The sequence below is a fragment of the Hyperoodon ampullatus genome (genome assembly GCF_949752795.1).
Source record: "Hyperoodon ampullatus genome assembly, chromosome: 19".
Lineage (NCBI taxonomy): Eukaryota > Metazoa > Chordata > Mammalia > Artiodactyla > Ziphiidae > Hyperoodon > Hyperoodon ampullatus.
This window is the reverse complement of record NC_136932.1, coordinates 13,507,073-13,527,243: the sequence shown is the minus strand read 5'-3', so window position 1 is coordinate 13,527,243 and position 20,171 is coordinate 13,507,073. Positions and strand designations below refer to the sequence as shown.

Genomic DNA, 20,171 nt, shown 5'->3' with positions numbered 1-20,171 from the left:
TGTATTCCATTGGTTGAACCCAACATGCTCTGGCCACTTTTCAGCCTCTTCTGCACTGGACCACAGTCCTGGTCACAGGTACTCAGTCCATTTTTGTGGAGACTCTGCTACCCTAGATCTCCATCTTGTGGGGCAGTGGTCTCGGGAGGAAAGGTGTCTTCACCGTGCAGACAGCGTCCTCGTATGACCAGCGTTTCACCTGTTGTCCTAAATAGTCTCCCCTGTGCTCACAGGTATTATTCCTTCTCACAGAAAGTGACCCCAGCCTCCAGCCTGTGCTGCCCTGGGGTCCAGGCCCTGCTAGGTGTTGAGGGGGTGAAAGCGTTTTGTGGGAGCCTTCTCCATCTGCCCGGTGGTGTGCTCTGTTGACTTGCCCCAGCGTCCTTCGGGAACCACTTGCAGGTTGTGGTAGCAGCAGGCAGAGCGCCCACCGGACCAGCACTGTCTTCCGCTGGCGCAAGGGGAGGAGCTGCTTGGACTTGGCAGGGCGCGGCCAGGTTGGCAGTGAGGCAGCGCCGCCTCCTCCGGGGCATCATTCTGCCTCTGCATCTGCAACACCCACCCCGTGTGAGGCTGCTGCTCTGTGGGACTCCTGGTAGGTGGTCCCACGCACTTGAGCCTGTATCCGTGGATTCCATATTTGCAGATTCTTGCAGATCACTGAAGTTTACTTATAACTCCCAGATCAATACTCATCGTATTGATTTCACAGTCCTTTGCGGGCTTGTGCAGAGCAGCAGAGTATTCGAGTTCAGCATGCTGGTTCCCGGCCGAGCACAACTCGGCAGTGCCCCTCCTCCTCATTTCAGCTCCCACTGTGAACACGTGTCCTACTCACTGTTTCTTAGGGCCACGTTTTTCGTGTTTTGTAATTTTTGTTGGTGGTTTTGCTATTTGGTTTTGTTTGGTTTTTTTTTAGTTTCTGCTTTATAACAAAGTGAATCAGTCATACACATCTGTTCCCACATCCCTTCCCTCTATTTGGTTTTTTTATAAAACTCTGTGTATGTATATATGTATGTATGGCTGCATTGGATCTTCGTTGCTACACGTGGGCTTTCTCTAGTTGTGGTGAGCGAGGGCTACTCTTCATTGTGGTGCACAGGCTTCTCATTGCGGTGGCTTCTCTTGTTGCGGAGCCTGGGCTCTATGCGCAGGCTTCAGTAGTTGCAGCATGCGGGCTCAATAGTTGTGGCTTATGGGCTCTAGAGCATAGACTCAGTAGTTGTGGCGCAGGGGCTTAGTTGCTCCGCAGCACGTGGGATCTTCCTGGACCAGGGCTCGAACCCGTGTCCCCTGCATTGGCAGGTGGGTTCTTAACCACTGCACCACCAGGGAAGTCCCGGTTTTGCTGTTTAAAGTGAACTTCGAGCATGGTTCTGAAAAGGCCTGGAGTGTTCTAGGCACAGAAGGCTGTGACGGGCCTTATGGAGAAAGTACAGGCATGAGTTCAGTGTTAATGGATCAACAGTATAGATTAAGTTGTCTTTAATCAAAAACCACATAAAACAAGGTATGTGTTGATCAGTTGACAAGCCCTACCCTGTGTTTCCCCGGGACAGCAGCTCAGCACCTGCCAGCTTGGTATCCCACCTGGGATGGCTCAGCTTTAGGCACTGATTCACTCACAGCCGTGTCAGGCATCTCTTAGGAGCAGTGGTGCTGGGCTATAGCAGGAAACGTGTCCATGCGTTATGCTTGGATGGGAGTTGAGTCTCTGCCTGAGTGGAGAGTGCATCCCAGGACACAGCCAGGAAACTGGGTAGGACAGTGCATTGGCAGGGAGACCTGCAGGGCCAGGGGCTGCTGGTGTGGGAAGGGGGCAAGCTGGGGGACCAACGAGTGTCCAAGCCTAAGATGGGTATTTCAGGGGCATTCACAGCCACAAGGAGGCTTCAGGGGATCAGCCGGGAGGCCATGCCACCATCCAGGTTGGAGCTGCTGGCCTCTGCCCGTGTACGCAGACAGTGCTAATTAGATGGGTGGGGGGCGAGAGGGGTCAGGATGGTGCCTGGCGTCCCCTTGGAAAGTGACCCTGGAGTTGTCACCCTCCTGCTGAGGCACCACGTGACTGAGGGCAGAGTACCCCCGACGGGAACATGGTGCTCTCCCTGCTCTGTGGGTGCCTGTGTGGCCTCTCGAGAGCGCCCCAGTGCAGCACATTGTCACAGCTGCCCTCTCACCCTTGGGAAAGGAAGCCTGTCTCCCCAGGGACGTGCGTTGAGCTCCAGTTACTGCCACCACGGGCATGAGGAGGGCACGGAAAGCAAAGCCTGGCATTTTGATGCCCAGTGTTCATGGGAAGTGGAGAGGTAGGATGAGTCCAGCTGTTAGGTGGGCTCTTGGCCCTGGCCTCAGTCACAGTTGCACATGTGTGGTTCACTAGCATGGTTAAGGCTGTGTTATTTCTTCAACGACTCCTCATCATTTTGGTTGGATATGGAGTCTTGGGCCGACGCCATGCTTAGGTGGCGTCCCACCTGCTCACTGGGGCCTGAGTGCCCCTTTGCACTCTTCCTGCTGAGATATCTCCTCTGCCCACTCCTCAGTCTGCCTCACTGTCCTGGTCCTTTCCTTTTCTTCTGTCACCTTTCTTAAGGGTTTGCAGTTCATGGTTAGCAGAAGACCCTGCTCAGCCTGGCTAGGAATCTGGGACCCAGGCTCCACCCACATCCCTGCCTCCCGGACAGCAGGCCCTGCTCTCTGCCGCCCCGCCCCAGCACACCAGCCCCTTCTTCCAGTCACATCATTTTTCAGGCTTTGACCGTTGGCACTGATCTACCGTTAACTCCATTCTGCTGATTCTACAGCCACTACATCCTCCTGAAATAGCATTTATTCAAGCCAGAATTTTGTGGGGCATCTCCTAGACTAGCCAGGGCTCTGGGTCTCTGCCATGGACTGCAGCAATGAAGCGTGTGTCCTGCTGGAAGAACCCAGGCTCCGCGGCAGTGCTGTCCCAGCGCCACACATGCCCTTATTCATGAAAGTGACACAGCAGTCGTTCTTGAGAGATGACACTGGAGGTGGTCAGAGGCCCCATGTTAACCAGGGTCCAGCTGCTGGTTCCTTTGTTCCCTAAAGGCATGGCCACGTGAAATTTTCCTACACAAAATCCTACTGGGACTTTCAATTAGAATGGTGTTGAATCTGGAGACGAGAGTGGGGACACTGGCATGCTGGTAGTGTCAGAGCTCCCCTTTCTTTGACCTCAGTCTGTGTCCCTTGGCTTCCTGTCTCTTTCATTTTGTAGACCCTCCCTCATCTCTTCACTTAGTAGCTTCAAGTTCCATTTCTTGAGAGGAAATTCTGTAATCCCCCTGTGCCAGCTAAAGCGGTATGTTAAAATACCTAAAGTTATAAACCTTGGTGTAAACTCCTTATACTTACAGCTCTTATGCAGCATGCAGAGCAGACTGTCATGATTGCAGCAGCAGTAACGTCTAGTTACTGACATCAGTGTGGCAGGACAGCACGTGTGTCACTGCTGGGACTCAGGCATGCTCAGGAGACGGGGTCGCTGTTCCGGCTCTTTGTGCACGTATCTTTCTCCATCTGGCCACCTGCTGCCACGGTCCTAAACCTCCCTCGGGGCACAAGGGCCTGGGGTGGGAGGGCAGGGGTCTTCCTGGACAGGATGCTGCTTCTCCAGGTTACTGTGTCTCCTCCAGCACACATCCCACCCCCCACTCACCCGAACCCCCTCTGAGTGGAATAGCTCCAGGCTCCTCCCAGCCCAGGCATGCTTTCCCCCTTGGAGGAAGTGGCACTTCCAGGTGTGGGACGACAAGTTTGCCTGGTTGTGCAGAGCACGAGGCAGGTGAGATCAGAGGTGGTGGAGACCCTTGTGCCCAGTGAGAGCCCCATGAGGAGGAAGGGCCCCTCTGTGATGAAGACTGGAGAGAAGACGGGCTCGGGTGGAGGGGTGTGGGGAAGCCGGCCCGGTGCTCGCAGGCTCCCTCCCAACAGGCTCAGGAGAAGGTATGTGGCTCAGATGCAGGCTTGCTGCACTCCGATCCCCTTCTGGGTTTGGGGACTCTGCATCGGGGAGAAGCCGGCAGTGGCCCTTGAGCCAAAACAGCAAAGCCATCTGCTCTGTGCCCCACCTCTGCCTTTAGTCCCTTTACCCCTCCTCCTGCTTCAGCAAGACAGCACACGACAATAAACAGATGCCGGCTGTTCATTAAAAGACTCACTGTTCACGCGGTTAACGTGTGGTGGCGTTTCTGATCCCCAGGGGTCTGGCGGGGACGAGGGTCCACCCAGAAGCATGGGCGCTGACTCACTGTCTCTCCACAGCAGCGGCGAGTCCCTTGCACATGCTGGCGACACACGCCTCAGCGTCGGCCTCCCTGCCCACCAAGCGCCAGAACGGTGACCCGGCGGAGCAGCCAGAGCTAAAGCGGGTCAAGACAGAAGATGGTGAGGGCCTCGTCATCGCCCTGAGCATGGATGCGCCACCGGCAGCCGTGCGGGAGAAGGGCGTCCAGAACTAGCGGCCGGGAGAGTGTTTCTCACTTTAACGTCAACTCTGTGGTGCCAAAAGGAGACACTGCCTCTCACCGACGCTCAGAGCGCGTTCCCTCGGTGGGTGGAGGGCCCTGCGGTTGGACTTCGCCTCAGCACTGGAAACACAAACCCCGGTGGCCTTAAAACTCCTTAACTTAAAGACCGAAGTCACCCCTGAACAAAACCACACGCAGCAAAGCTGGGCTCCGGCAGTGTCTCCCCGCCCAGTGCTCAGCTTAGTTCCAAGTAGATACTCAGTCCTTCTGAGGGAGGACGCACCCGGTGCGAGCAGGCCTGCTGGGCCGGAGCCACCCCGCCGCCAGTAGACAAGACAGTATTTTGTTGTTCACATGTGGAATTAGAATATTTTGAGGTGTACTTTCTTTCTTTACAAAATAATGGGGTCTTTGACATTTCAGATCACTCCATTTCTACTCTGGTAATTTTGGAATCACACAGGACCTTTTGTGTGGATTTCATTTGGGGAGAAGAAACAAAGTAGTTTTGTTTGTTTTTGTTGTTTGTTTTCAGCCTATGGAATGATTTACTTTTGTCTGTCCTGTTTAAGTTAAATGGAGCTACTTGACATCTACAAATTTTCCACGTTAGAGCAGTTACCTGATGAATTTAATCCACCTCCATTTCCGTGTGTAAGACGGACAGACACACAGACGGACACCCGCGGGCCACTTGTAACCCTGACGGAAAGAGCTGCCAGGCTCGCGGAGCTGCACTTACTTACCCATTTCTCTTTCTTGCTACTTTTTGTTGTTTGTTCCTTTGTGTTGACTTTGTCCCTGGCATAATTTTCCACTCTAAGTAAAACAAGTCTCCTATGTATTGTGTATGTTTAAAACAAAAGAACTATTTACTTCTTCATTTGGAAAAAAAGATTCAATCTTTTATCACACACCCTTTTCAAACAAACATCACAGATCTCTCCGTGGCACGTTCGCTATTTTTGGTGCCGTCACCAGCGCTCGGCATCGCCCGACCAGCCGGCCACCCGATGATGGTGCGGTTTGCCCCCCTCATGGCAGGAGCAGCTGCTGGGGCGGAGCAGAAGCTGCCTGTTAATACAGGGGTCTTGGAAGCAGGCACCCTCCATCCGGGTAAGCACTGGAAACACCCAGGTTGCTTTCTGATTTGTGATAGGAAATTCCCCTCAACCTTTTAGAACTGAATTCAGTACCAAGGCTGACTTCTCTCCTACAAAAAATAAAAGCAAAAGGAAAGGAAGGAAAGGTGAGAATGAGAAGTAGGAGGCCCGCACGGCCTCAGCCCATGTTCCTCCAGAAGAAAGCCACTCACCTTTCCAGAGGGTTCTGGGGGTCAGAGCTGAGCAGCATGCAAACAGAAAGAGGGCTTTGGCCTTATTGTGAATTTTTAAATGTCATCGTCATAACATTATTTATTTAAATGTAGTTATTTTGGTATTTAATTTTTTTTTAAAGAGAGGAAAAAACCCCTGTATTTTCCTGGTGGAATGAAACAGCTCAGAATGGTATATTTAGGCAATTTTAAAACATTTATTATTTACCTAAAGACCAAATATGATAAACCTGTTCTAAGTATTGTGTGTCAATCCACGGTATGGAGCCGTCACAATGTTGTTGCAGATAATGCATATTAAAAATTATGAAATTACTGCACACTAGCTGGATTTATAACTCAGCCATTTAAAAAATAAAAACGAAACCATCATGTGAATGAGACCATGTGTGTGACAGTAGCAAAATCTAACTTGCAGACTGAAGCACGGATGGATCAGAGCACCTCAGGGCAGCAATCTGCATCTCCCAGGCACTTTACAGATACCTTGGAATGTATATTTTTTTCCTTTTTACTCAGAAGGTTTGCAATTTGCAAATAATTTGGATCTGCTGTGTCCTACATGTGGGATTGGGTCACTCCACTGAGTGCTCCAGACCTCTTAGTCATGGCCACTGCAGCCCCCTAACCGTAAGCTCTGGGGAGGTGAGTGGACAAGACCACCCTGATGGGGAGATGGCCTGGGCAACACTAAGCAAATGCCTTGTGTGTCCTCCAGGAGACGCATCTCCACAACCGTCCAGAAAGACTCGGGTAGATTTTCCCTGTGTAAGCCCAGTCCATCAGTTGATTATTTCTGAGCCTAAAATGTAGACTTTATGGGCCTGGAGGGATTTCTGCTTGGTTTATAGGTAAGAAAAGTACCCTGTTCTCAAATGTAAAGAAGGGAGAAGGATAGTTTTTGCTGCTGGGAGCTAGAGCATGCCTTTTTCAATGGTGGGGCATTCTCTCCTTTTTCCTTCTGTCTGATTCATTTGGCTCATACACTGGCACATAGGAATTTAAGAATATCAAGGAGAGGGCGGGGAAAGGAAAACATAGATTAACAAACTACCGTGTCCTGGGCACTTAAAAATTTTTTTTAATTTAGCTTTGAATCCCCAGGAGCCCTTCAACACCCAGGAGTCACTGAGCTTGTGTCCTTGTGGCCCCACTTGATGCCTGGTGCTACATCAACAGTCACACTGCAATTTCACTCCCACCCGGCTGTCCACCGGTGGTTCCTAAATGTCTCATTTCAAAAAGTCTCTCCTTTGACTTCTGCCAAACTTCTGAGCTCCCTCAGGGACTAGAAATTTCATTTCAGCAGCTTTGCCCTGAACCAGACAAAAATACAAAAGGGAAACTCACATGTGATCCAAGTGATGTGGTGCATCCCAAGGTGTCTATGCATGGTTTTTGGATTAATCTTCCTCTCACGTCAGTTGAGTCTCCACTCGGACAGCTGAGCTCCTTAAATGCATCACACCTCTCGTCGTCCTCTCCTAGAACAGAGTAGGCGTGGTCACGGTCAGAAGGGGGTGGGGCGTGTCAGGACTTGGGATTTCTGTGCTATGTTACACAAGAAGACAAGTGACAATCTTCAAGTCCTAACCTCCACTATTCTAGCAGGTATAGTGGTGATGTGTGTGCAAAGATTTGAAATTTTAAAAGAACCAAGTTCCTGAAATTCAATAAAATATTTTTATTAATTTTAATTGAATACAGAGTATCATTGTCATTTTGATAAGCTTAAGCAGGCACTGCTCTTGTGCTTTTTTCATAGGCTCTGAGCACACCAAAGGCCTAGAGCACTGGAGCGAATATTCGAAGGAGCTGCTGTGAGGACAGCAGTTCAGGCTTCTTGACTCCACCAGAAGAGGGGGGGCACTGAGTGTTTGCATGTGAAAAGGGCATTGGGTCACAGGCAGCGATAACAGTCTTGCTGGCTTTCAATCCATGTTAGTTTTCAAACTTACTTTGAGGTTCTGGTTGTAGCTGCCATTTCTTCTGCAGACTTGCTTCTCAGCCTGAGAAAGATCATTGCAAACAGCCTGAGATACATCCTCCCATGAGACGAAAATCTTGTCTAACTAGGCACATGGGTATTCCGGTCCCCACACTGTTAACACTTGGATTGTCCGGCTACTAGAAAGTCTGTGGTATGGATTGCTGATGTCCTGAAGGGTAGTAAGAGGAAGGAGGAATACTGAAATGACCCGAAGTCCCCTTTGGGAGCTAAATGAAGCTCAGGCACAGAGTGTTCACATGGAGGTTTGTTCTTGACATTGATGCCCTAGTGTAAAAACAGTTCTATTAGCATAAAAGAACTGCTCTTTGTGTACTGAGACTCTCTCTCCCAACAAAAGGGAGCATTCCTAAATGTTTTTTTCAGATCTGTTGTCCACGTTGTTGTTTTTTAACAAATGTATTTTATTTTATTTATTTTTGGCTGCGTTGGGCCTTCGTTGCTGTGCGCAGGCTTTCTCTAGTTGCGGCAAGCTGGGGCTACTCTTCGTTGTGGTGCGCGGGCTTCTCATTGCAGTGGCTTCTCTTGTCGCGGAGCGCGGGCTTTAGGTGCGGTCCATTTTGTATTAATAGATGCTTAAAAGTGCATTAGGTCTTACCCTCCCCCTTCTCACTCAGGAAAAGCTCCTCTGGTAATTCATCAGGGTCACCTTGTTGAAGTTAAACTGAGTCTAGTAAGAGCTATCCTACAGGATAACCTACCTTTACCCAAGAAAAAGATGTTGAAGGCAGGAGGCCTTCAGGTATAGGAAACAATTCAGTAACTCTGATAAGAGGTCTTTCATGTAGCAAAAGCCATGTTAGTTATTGTGGGGAGGCCCACATTTAGGCCACATTTCGTCTGTAAGGAAGACAGAGGGGAATTCCCTGGTGGTCCAGTGGTTGGGACTCCGAGCTTCCACAGCAGGGGGTACAGGTTTGATCCTTGATCAGGGAACTAAGATCCCGCATGCCATGCGGCACGGCCCAAAAATAAAGGCAGGCATTGGGGCATGTCATGAAGCTATGTGCAGTTGCCATATGGTAAGTTCAGGCCTAAATATAGGAGGTGAAAGAACCCATAGTATGTAGTGATTTAAACTGTAGCCTGTTGGCCAGCACTCACCGTAGGTCTCTGTGGAATACTGCCTCTTGTTGTTACCCCTCCATGTTTACATTCATAGCAATACAAAATTAGATTTTAACATGGGTCTCTCAGGTGATCTCTGATGAGATGACTAAATCTGTGGGCACAAAATTTTCTGATTTTAGAAATGTCTTTCTGACCCCAAACCACAACCCACAGAGGGCAGGTCAGCACATTTATTCTGAACCTAGCCAGGTTATTTGCCTGCTTAAAAAAAAAAAAAAAAAAAGATTGTACATTCTCTACAGGATTTAAATAGGACTCAGAGATTCATAAAATGAACAATGTCCAGAATACAGTTCAAAATTACTCAGTGTACAAAGAGCCAGGAAAATCTCTTAAGGGGAAAGAAAAGAGATGTCAACTTAAGCATGTTGGAATAATCAGAAAAGGACATTAGCTTTCTGTGGCTTTAATTATTGTAACCAAACTTCATGAAGAATGGGCAAATGCTCTTGAACCGAAAGCTATAGAACTTAAAATTAACAAATGAAAAATTCGGTGGATCAACAGAAAAATGCTCGGAAACAAACGAACCTTAGCCTCAGGGACCTGTGGGACAATATAAAAAGATCAAATATACCCTGGGTTAATGAATTCACAGCAAGAGGAGAAAGACATTGGTGTTTTTAAAATAATAATAATAATAACAATGCCTAAAAATGTCCCAGATATAATTGTAAAGATTCACAAAGCTCCAAATAGGATAAACTCAAAGAAAAACCATGTCAAGACATACCACTGGCTACTGAAACTGAAAACATTTTATCTTGAAAGCACCCAAAGAAAAGTGACTTATTGCATACAGAGTAACAATCTGAATACAAATTTCTCATCAGAAACCATGGAGGCCCTATGACTAGAAAATTTTTAAAGGGCTTAAGGTAACTGTCAATCTAGAATACTATATTCACAGAAAATATCAGGAGTGCAGATTAAAAGATATTCTTAGATGAAGGAAAACAGAATTCTTAACTGGTAGAGCTGCTCAAAAAGAAATGCTAAAGGACATTCTTCAGGCAAAAAGTAAATAATAGCAGAGAAACTTTGGAACTTCAGGAATGAAGGAAGAGATCAACAGAAACGGTAAATATCTGGGCAACTATAATAACTAGTTTTTCCTCTTAAATTCTTTAAAATATTCTAACTTTCCAATGTAAAAGTTTTAACATTGTCTATCAGGGTTTTCAGTGTATGTAAACAACACATTGACAAAAGTACAATATAAAGGAGGAAGGCAAAGGTTTGTAGGTCTCTACATTTCTACGTTGAAGTGGTAAAACATTCTGAAGTAGACTGAAAAGCTAGCTTTGTCTGTTGTAGTCACTAGTGCAATCACTAATACCAAACAAAGGTAAAGGAAAAATCTAAAAGGTAAATTAAAATGGAATGCTAAAATTTTTTTGAAATAACACAAAGGCAGAGAACAGGAAACCAAAGGGGAGGGGACAAGCAAAAAACAATAATATGGTAGGATCTTATCAATAATTACATTAAATATAAATAGTCTAAATAGACCAAATAAGAGTGTGTCAATTGGATCAAAAAATAAGACCCAACTTACTTTAAATAATTTGGATAGGTTAAAAGGATAGAAAAAGTATATGCTGCGAACACTCAAAAGAAAGTTGGAGAGACTATATTAATGTCAAAGTAGACCTCAGAATAAGGAACACTACCAGACATAAAGACATTACATAATGATACAGGGTCAACGTGCACAACAGCCCTAGGGTTCCAAGCACCCAACAACAGTGCCTCAAAATACATGAAGCAGGGACTTCGGTTTCAGGTTCCACGTGTAAGGAGCTGGGGAGTTGCCACTTCCTCCTAACATGTAAATAGTGCAACAGCCCAAAAATCAACAACTCGTCTTGGAGCTAAGAGAGGTGAGGGTGCAGGGCAAACCACGACCCCCAAGATAGGAGAGACAGATGGGCGAACACAAGAGTGGAGACTACCACGGGGACCAGTGCCGGGCTACAAAAACCTACCCTGTGAGCAGTCAACTGCTGGACAACTCAGAGTTAATGCCCCAGGGGAACCCAGTCTTAGGGGTTCCCCACACTTTTGTACATTTTACTTCCAGAAGCTCAACCAGGTTCTCACAGAAAATATTGGAAAAAAACAGGGGAAGGGAAAGGAATCATGTTTGAAATAGACCAGAGCACTGTTTGTTTTTTTTTAAGGTTCTTTTTTGATGTGGACCATTTTTAAAGTCTATTGAATTTGTTACAATATTGCTTCTGCTTTATGTTTTTTGGTTTTCTGGCCACAAGGCATGTGGGATCCTAGCACTCTGACCAGGTATCAAACCTACACCCCCTGCATTGAAAGGTGAAGTCTTAACCACTGGACCGCCAGGGAAGTCCCTAGAGTACTGCATTCTTAACAAGGCCTGCCTTCAGGAGAAAAGAGTTAAGCAGAGCCTACCTGATCTAAAAGGGAAATTCCCAACCAACCCACTCTAGCCACCCTGTCCCACCTAAGAGGGAAGAATACCTGAGAAACTCTTATGCAGTTCATAGCCCAGAGGCACAGGCTCACTAAGACTGAGTGAGACCTGCCCACAGGACTGTACACCGCTGCCCTGCCCCACCCCCATCCCGCACCTTACCACGTCACTGAAGACCTGTGTACAGCAGCTCCTTTTATCCAGTCCATCATGTCCAGTTGTCAAGAAAAAATTACAAGTATTAACTAAAAGGAAAACAATTTGTAGAGATAGAGCAAGCATCGGAACCAGACGCGGCAGGGGTGTTGGTGTTATCAGACGGGATCTAAAACAACTAGGACTAATATGTTAAGGACTCTAATGGATAAAGTAGCGTGCAAGAACAAACAGGCGATGTAAGCGTAGAGATGGAAATCCTTCAAAAGAACTATAAAGAACACTAACAGAAATGTCTATGATGGGCTTGCTAGTCGACTGGACACAACTGAGGAGAGAATCTCTGCACTTCAGGATGCATCAATAGAAACTTTCACAAGTGAAAAGCTAAGAGAAGAAAGACTGGGGGAAAAAAAAAAAGCAGAACATCCAAGGACCGTGGGGCAGCTACATAAGGTATAACCTATGTGTTATAGGAGTACTAGAGAAAATGGAAGTACCAGAAAGAAAGGAGCAGAAGAAATGTTTGAAACAAGAATGAATGAGAATTTCCCCCCAGATCCAGGAAGCTCAGAGAATACCAATCAGGATAAATGCAAAAAACAAACAAAAAAAAACTACCTAGGCATAACATTTTCAAAAAACAAGGACAACAATACAAAACAATAACAGATGTGGTAGATATTAATCCAACTATATCAATAATCACTTTGAACATCAATGGTCTAAATATACCAATAAAAGACATAGATTGTCAGAGTGGATCAAAAAACAAGACTCAACTATATGTTGTCTACAAGAAACTTTAAATATAAAGACACTTAATATAGATTAAAAGTAAATTAATGGGGGCTTCCCTGGTGGCACAGTGGTTGGGAGTACACGGGTTCGTGCCCCAGTCCAGGAAGACCCACATGCCGCAGAGCGGCTGGTCCCGTAAGCCATGGCCGCTGAGCCTGCGCATCCGGTGCCTGTGCTCCGCAACGGGAGAGGCCACAGCAGTGAGAGGCCCGAGTACCAAAATAAATAAATAAATAAATAAATTAATGGAGAAAAAGACACCATGCTAACACTGATCAAAAGAAAGTAGGAGGGGCTTCCCTGGTGGCACAGTGGTTGAGAATCCGCCTGCCAATGCAGGGGACACAGGTTCAAGCCCTGGTCCAGTAAGATCCCACATGCTGTGGAGCAACTAAGCCCATGCGCCACAACTACTGAGCCTGCGCTCTAGAGCCCGCAAGCCACAACTACTGAGCCTGCGTGCCACAACTACTGAGCCTGTGTGCCACAACTACTGAAGACTGCACACCTGGAGCCTGTGCTCCACAACGAGAAGCCACCACAATGAGAAGCCCGTACACAGCAATGAAGACCCCAACACAGCCAAAAATAAAAACAAATAAATTGATGAAAAAAAAAAGCAGGAGTAGTTTTTTTGTTTTTTGTTTTGACGGTGATGCGCGGCTTGAGGGGTCTTAGTTCCCTGACCAGGACTGAACCCATGCCTCAGCAGTGAAAACACAGAGTCCTAACCACTGGGCCGCCAGGGAATTCCCAGGAGTAGTTACTTTATTTTCAGACAGAGCAGACTTCAAACCAAGGAAAGTTATCACTGATAAAGACCGGCATTTCATCATGATAAAAGGAGCAATTCTGCAAGACAACGTAACAAAATAAATGAAGCAAAAGCTGAAAGAACTAAAAAAATAAATAAATCCACATTACATTTTGATACTTCAACACTCCTCTCTAGGTAATTGATAAAATAAGTATAAAGTCAGCAAGGCTATAAAAGCTCTGAGCAACACCAGTCAATGTAATTGTCATTGATAGAGCATTCTGCTCAACAGAATACACATTCTTTTCAAATGCACATGGAACATTCACCAATATAGACCAAATCTTGGGTCATAAAACAAAACTTACAAGCTTTAAAGAATTAAAATCATACACAGTATGCTCTTTGACAATTAGGGAATTAAACTAGGAATCAATAATAAAGATAATTTTTAAATCCTCAAACGTTTTGAAATTAGACATCATATTTTGAAATAATCCATGATTCAAAGAGGAAGTCTTAAAGGGAATTAGAAAATAACTGTAACAGAATGAACATGAAAATATATCAAATTTGTGAAATGCAGATTCAGTCATCTACAATTCTACCTTAAACTAGAAAAGAATGAATATAACCCATAGCAAATAATCAGCAAAAATTGAAAAAATAAATAAAATTGAGAAAAAAATCAATGAAATCAAAGCTGATTCTTTGAAAAAAAAAAAAAAGATCAACAAATTAACTCCGGCTGGAATGACTGAGGAAAAAGAGAGGATACAAATGACCACTATCAGGAATGAGAGACGGGCTCTCTGTGATGAGCTCCGTTGCTCTACTTACCACCTATTCGCCCTGTTATGGAGGCAGTATTCCCACCCTGTGTACATGGGGGTGGCTGGACGTGACACTATGACACTGGCCAGATGAGATGAACTGTAGTTTATCAGTCACACATACTCACACCCGAGGACACTGCAAGCCAAGTAGGACCATATGGGTGTCACTTGGGAACACAGTGAACAACCTAGGGCTACAGGAGGCAGGCTTTGTAGTCTCCAGGGTGGGGGACCCCATTCCCATGGGAGGATGTGATTGTTTGAAAAACCCCATAAGCGGGAAGGGAACTGAAAATGCTTACTCAGGGATAAGCAGGAACTGCACCTGTTCTGTTTGATAAGGAGAGTTGTTTGGCTGGGGGGCTTTATCCATGGAAGTAGAGTGGGTAGCGGAACTTGTAGTTAGGCCATTCCAGGCCTTCCCAGCTGAACCAAATGTTAAGGCAGCACATAATGCTGAACCTTAATTTCAGGCTTCATACCACATCCACATCTGTAAAAAGGACAATAAAGGAATCCTATGAAAAATTGTGCTCATAAATTTAACATCTTAGATGGAACAGACTAATTCCTCGAAATACACAAACTACCAAATTTACTAAAGAAATAGGTAGACTGAATAGACTTGTCAACAAATTGAATTTGTAATTCAAAACCTTCTGACATAGATAAGCTCCAGGAATTGTCCCCCCATCAAATCAACTACTGAACTTGTAAGAACTGTCTGAATTAACTATTTTGGAACTATGGAGTCTATGCAAACACATGCAATATCCAGGGGAGTGCTCCATATAGAAAGGCTGGTAAATTTCAGTGAATTTTGGCATTTCACGTAGCAACTACCATCCCCCATCATCCAGCCTTTTGGCAGGCAGCCATGGGGACAGCACCCCACGTTCCTGGTACAGCTTGCTGAAGCCAGGGTGGACAATAGGGACTTTCTCCTCCAAAAATTTGAGTTGTGTATTTTAATCTGCCTGGCGGTTTGCTGAGGGGCTGGTTCAGAATCTGGCCATTATTTCAACACCCACAAACTGAAGTAGCTTCCCTGGCAGCATGGGTCAGGTGATTTAAAAGGGCAGAATAGCTTCTTTTTTTAAAAAATCTTATCGGATCCAGGAATGTAAGGAAATCTGTGACAAAACATTAGCTGAACACAAGCTAAAGTAACAGACTTCAGTGATCACGAATGACAAGAAATATAGTCTTGGGACTTCCCTGGTAGTGCAGAGGTTAAGAATCCACCTGCCAATGCAGGGGACACGGGTTCGAGCCCTGGTCCAGGAAGATCCCACATGCCACGGAGCAGCTAAGGCCGTGCACCACAACTACTGAGCCTGCGGTCTGGAGCCTGCAAGCGACAACTACTGAGCCCATGTGCCACAACTACTGAAGCCCACGCGCCTAGAGCCCGTGCTCCACAGCAAGAGAAGCCACCGCATGAGAAGCCCACGCACTCCAAGAGTAGCCCCTGCTCGCCACAACTAGAGAAAGCCCGTGCAGCAACGATGACCCAATACAGCCAAAAATAAATAAAAACGAATTTAAAAAAATCAATGTGATTCACCACATTAACAGAGTAAGAGACCATCGGACAAAATGACACAACCATTCCCAGTGGCATTAAGCTGAGAGCATGTGCCTCCTTAAACTTGGTGCTCTCAGCACCTCGTCTGCCTCACTCTCATCTTGACTATTCAGGTGGGTCCAGAGTGCTTAAATGCTTAAAGAAAAAAACCTCCATTTTTCAGAGAAACATAACAGAATCCATAACAACATACATACCATTTGCAGTGTCCAAGGTACAACCCCAAAGTACTAGACACACAGGTTAATGTGACTCGTACACAGAATAAAAGAAAATCAATGGAGACTTGCTCTGAGAAAATCCAAATGTGAGAATTACCAAAGATTTTAACTTATGTCCTATAAATATGCACAAGGACGTAAAGATTGTTCATGTGAATGAGCAAATGAAAAAGCTTAGTGAAGAATTAGAAACTAATTTTAGAACTGACAGATTCATCTAAAGTTTAAAGTACATGGTACAGTCTTGAAAGCAGAGTGGGCAGTAATAGGTCATTTAGTGGTATTCAATGATAGTTTAAATTATGCTAATTTTTTTTAATTTAAAAAAATTTTTAAATTTTTTGGCTGCATTGGGTCTTCATTGCCGCGTGCAGGCTTTCTCTAATTGTGGTAAGCGGGGGCTACTCTTTGTTGCGGTGCGTGGGGTTCTCACTGCAGTAGCTTCTCTTGTGGAGCACGGGCTCTAGGTGCGTGGGCTTCAGTAGTTGCAGCACGTGGGCTCAGTAACTGCAGTGCACGGGCTCAGTAGCTGCAGCGCGCAGGCTCTTGGGCACACAGGTTTCAGTAACTGTGGCACATGGGCTCCGTAGTTGTGGCTCGTGGGCTCAGTAGTTGTGGCGCATGGGCTTAGTTGCTCTGCAGCATGTGGGATCTTCCTGGACCAGGGATCCAACCCATGTCTTCTGCATCGGCAGGTGGATTCTTAACCACTGCACCACTAGGGAAGTCCCAATGCTATTTTTAAAAACAGGAAAAAATACTGTAAAAACTATATGAACAGCCTCAATGATCAGAGTGGGACAATATAAGGTGTTATACATGTGTACTTGAATCCCAATAGGAAAGAGACAATAGCAGAAGAATTATTTGAGGAAATGGCTGAAATTCACAAATTTGATGAAAGCCATAAACCTAGTTTCAAGAAGCTCAGTAAGCCCCATGCATGATAAACACAAAGAAAACCAAATGTAGACATACCATAGTTTCCAAATTGTAATTTCATACAATAATTTTTATCATATTGAAACAGGACACAGGAAGAACAAAAGGAAGACCCGCAGCTTCTTTCCACACAAGTTGAACAGCTTTGTCATTAGAAACAAACAAATACGAATGACAGTGCACTTACGGCGTCCTCAGTGATGTTAGCACGCTACTGTTGAGGAGAAAATATTTATTAAATCCTGATACATTCTGTCCCTCAGCACTTCAGAAACAATCATTTTTGAGTTTTTGGAATTCCAATAAAATTTTATTTTTAGCTATTATTCCATTTAAAGTTCATCTGGGAAAAAAATGCTTAAGGATGCTTAAGATCAGCAGAGCCATGTAACCAGAACATAGTTCTCTGTGAAGTAGTACAGTAAGTCCGTGGGTAACAAATGAATCAGTTGATAGATGGCATTGTAGTAGGGCAACTGCATAATTTTCATCCAGACCAGAAAAGAGCGCTAAGGTGGATGAGATACCACAACCCAGGGCAGGAAGAGGACCTGGGGTTGAGTCACTCTTGGCTTGGTTTGGTTTGGCTTGGCTTGAGCAATGCCTCACCCACCGGTGCAGGAAGATGAGGCCCTTTCCCCCACTACATGTTTGGAAATCACGCTCAGACTGAACTATGAAAATAAGACCTGTACATCGAACCCAGTGAAAAATGTTTTGTTTTAATCACAAGCCAATACTAGAAACCATAAAGGAAAAAGGCTGATAGATCAGACTATGTAAAAATCCAAAGACACATATACAGCAAAGTAAAACCCCTCAAACTGAAATAAACACAAGGTGAAAAAAACGACAAGGGGTGATTATTTTAAAAACTCTCATAAACAAAACAGACAAAATACACCCAGAAATATAGTCAAAGGCATGAGTAAGCAATTTACAAAATAATTACGGATGCCCAGCAAAGGTATTCCAGATGTTCAACCTGGCTAGAAATCGGAGATCTTTTTTCTCCATCAAAGATTAAAAAGCTCGTGCTCAGAGCCTGGTCCTGGTGAGCATGTGAGGTGTTGGCTGTTGAAGCTGACAGAATCATGGCAGGCAAGGGGGCAAACATACTAAATCTTATACGTGCAGATCCTCTGGCTTGGCAATTCCAGTTCTATTCAAAGAAATAGGTGGACAAGTGTGTAAACATGTATGCACAAGGATTTCCATTTCCAAAACGTTTATAAAAGCAAAAAATACAAATAGGCATCTTCGGGCAATTACAGTATGTTTTGACATGTTCACGAGCTGTGAAAAGTTAAAGAATGGTCCCTATAATGCTGCTGAGAATTACAGACTTCACCCCAGAAGGCGTGGGCTTTCCGAGAGTAGTCTTCTCTGGAGACGGCAACTCAGGGCGATTTTGATTCCAACTTTACATTCTTCTATATGTTCTTTTCTTACAATGAACATTTTGTATTTTGGTAAGTATTTTCTGATCCATTTTGAAGAGGAAAATTTCAGCACAAGTTCCAAAAGTATTGTAATTGCTCAAATGCCTCTTACAGAAAGAAAGGAAAGAGGCCAGGGACAAAGTTGTGTGAAATCATCCAGAAGTTTGGTTTGGTTACAGAAAAAGAAATGCAAACATGAGCAGCTTTGGTCTCACAAGCAGAGTAAGGAGGGGAGCGGGCCTCACCCTCCAGGCCGCAGTGAGCAGGGGCACTGCCACTGAGGACTAAAGGGACAGACGAGCCAGGGGCAGGGGGGAGGGGGTGGAGGCTGCAGGGCGCAGAGGGCTCCGTCCCCACCGGAGACACCGGAGCCCCCTCCGCCCACGGCCTGGAGAGCTGGCAGAAGAGCCCAGTGAGCAGGGCCCCGTGAGGTGGTCCCTGGATGTTCATTCACATGGACACTTGGGGGAGAAACAAACCAGGCCTGTAAAGCCCGGCCACCAAGTGGGGCTTGTGGAAGCCCTGGACACAGGACTTTGATGTCTGTGTCCCTCTGTACCCACATTCAGGGGCCGGCAGGACTCAGCTGAGGGAGGAATTGGAGGCGGCCCTGGCTTACAGCAACCCCCTTTCTCTAAATAAGGTGACAAACAGTGGTTATCAATTTGAAAAACCAAGTCTGCTGCTGTCCTAAATAAACCGAGGAAGGTTCATCCGACAGCCTGCTCGCCAGGGATGGCTCTTCCTGCCACGTCCCTGAGAGGGTAAAGCGAGGCCACGCGCACAGGCCTGGGGAGGGTGGACGGTGCCTGGCCGCCTCAGACTTCCAGACCTCACCCTGCTCTCTGGAAGCCTCGTCCAGGGCATTTCCCAGGTGAGACATGGTGTCTTCACCATCGTGAAGGGAAACCCCGAGAAGACAAACCAGAGCCCCTTGGTGCTGGTCATCCCCACCACCCAGGACGTCCCTGTTCTGTCATTTTATAAAGGAGGCAAGGTTGTGCCCGGCGTGGCAGAGGCAGGACCTGCTCCCACACTGTGGACTCTTAATGTAGGCGCCGAGCATGCAGGTCGCCCTGGGTACAGCCTCCCCCTGGGCCAGTGAACTGGCTCCTCACCAGCCTGCAGCACCTCCACACACCGTGAGGAGGAACTTTTTTCCTAGTTTAATGTATATGTGGATACACGAAAGGGATTATATTCGGGGAAAATATAAACTACTGACGACATAAACGTGAAGGACCCCTCCTACCCCTGGGCCAAAGTTAGGGCTAGTGTTAGACGGACACTGACGGGTGGCCCGACACCACGCTGGTGTCTCCCCCAAACGGAGTGTCCCCCAAAGGGATTTCAGGCAGAGCTTCCCCACCAGAGACGACGGAAACCGCTCGCGAACATCACTCTCTTACCCTCTGCTCCCCGAGCCAGGCCACCACCCACAGGGGCAGCAGGGCGTCCACCTGGCCCCCACGCAGTCCTGCACTGTTTAGGCAGTAAGTGCACTGGGCCGCTCCTACAGCCTGCAGTCCAACGAGGTTCTAAAACTGGGGCTTTGGTTTTGTAACATACAATTCTTTTCCCTTGATGGGTACAGAGTACAACAAAATTAGTCATTTTTATTTAAAAGAAACATTACAAATAAGTGTGCAAAATTAAATTTCATGATTAAATACACATAAAAGTAACATGCATACTTCACATTGAAATCCACAGACAAAGTTAGTTGATTACATGACAGTAAAAGAACTGGCAAAACTGAGAATTTGCTGCTGCAGATTTTAATGTTTGCAACCTGAAATCAAAACATAAAATTAAGTTTTAAGGGAATTTAAGAAAATTAAATATATACCTCAAGTACTACTAATAATATAGAGCCCATAACCTATTTTAGTTACCAAACGTTAAAAAAAGTATGTGCCTCTCATTCCCAGAATGTTAGTGTGCAGCTAGTCTTAAAAATGGGGAGAGAAGATGGTGAGAAAGGGAAGTGGAATCGGCC

The 20,171-nt window shown here is 46.0% G+C and overlaps 1 protein-coding gene across 2 annotated transcripts in view; it reads left to right on the top strand.

Annotated features, from left to right (window-relative positions):
- Positions 1 to 4,571, top strand: part of FOXK2 (forkhead box K2) — a gene marked incomplete at its 5' end in the record, with an annotated part of 68,900 nt that extends 64,329 nt beyond the window's left edge. For both annotated transcript variants that reach the window (XM_079724795.1, XM_079724794.1), the window contains one exon: positions 4,300 to 4,571. In XM_079724795.1, coding sequence (XP_079580921.1) covers positions 4,300 to 4,496 — 197 coding nt within the window. In that variant the 3' untranslated portion in view covers positions 4,497 to 4,571. The remainder of the gene's footprint in view (positions 1 to 4,299) is intronic.
- Between the last annotated feature and the right edge of the window lie 15,600 nt (positions 4,572 to 20,171).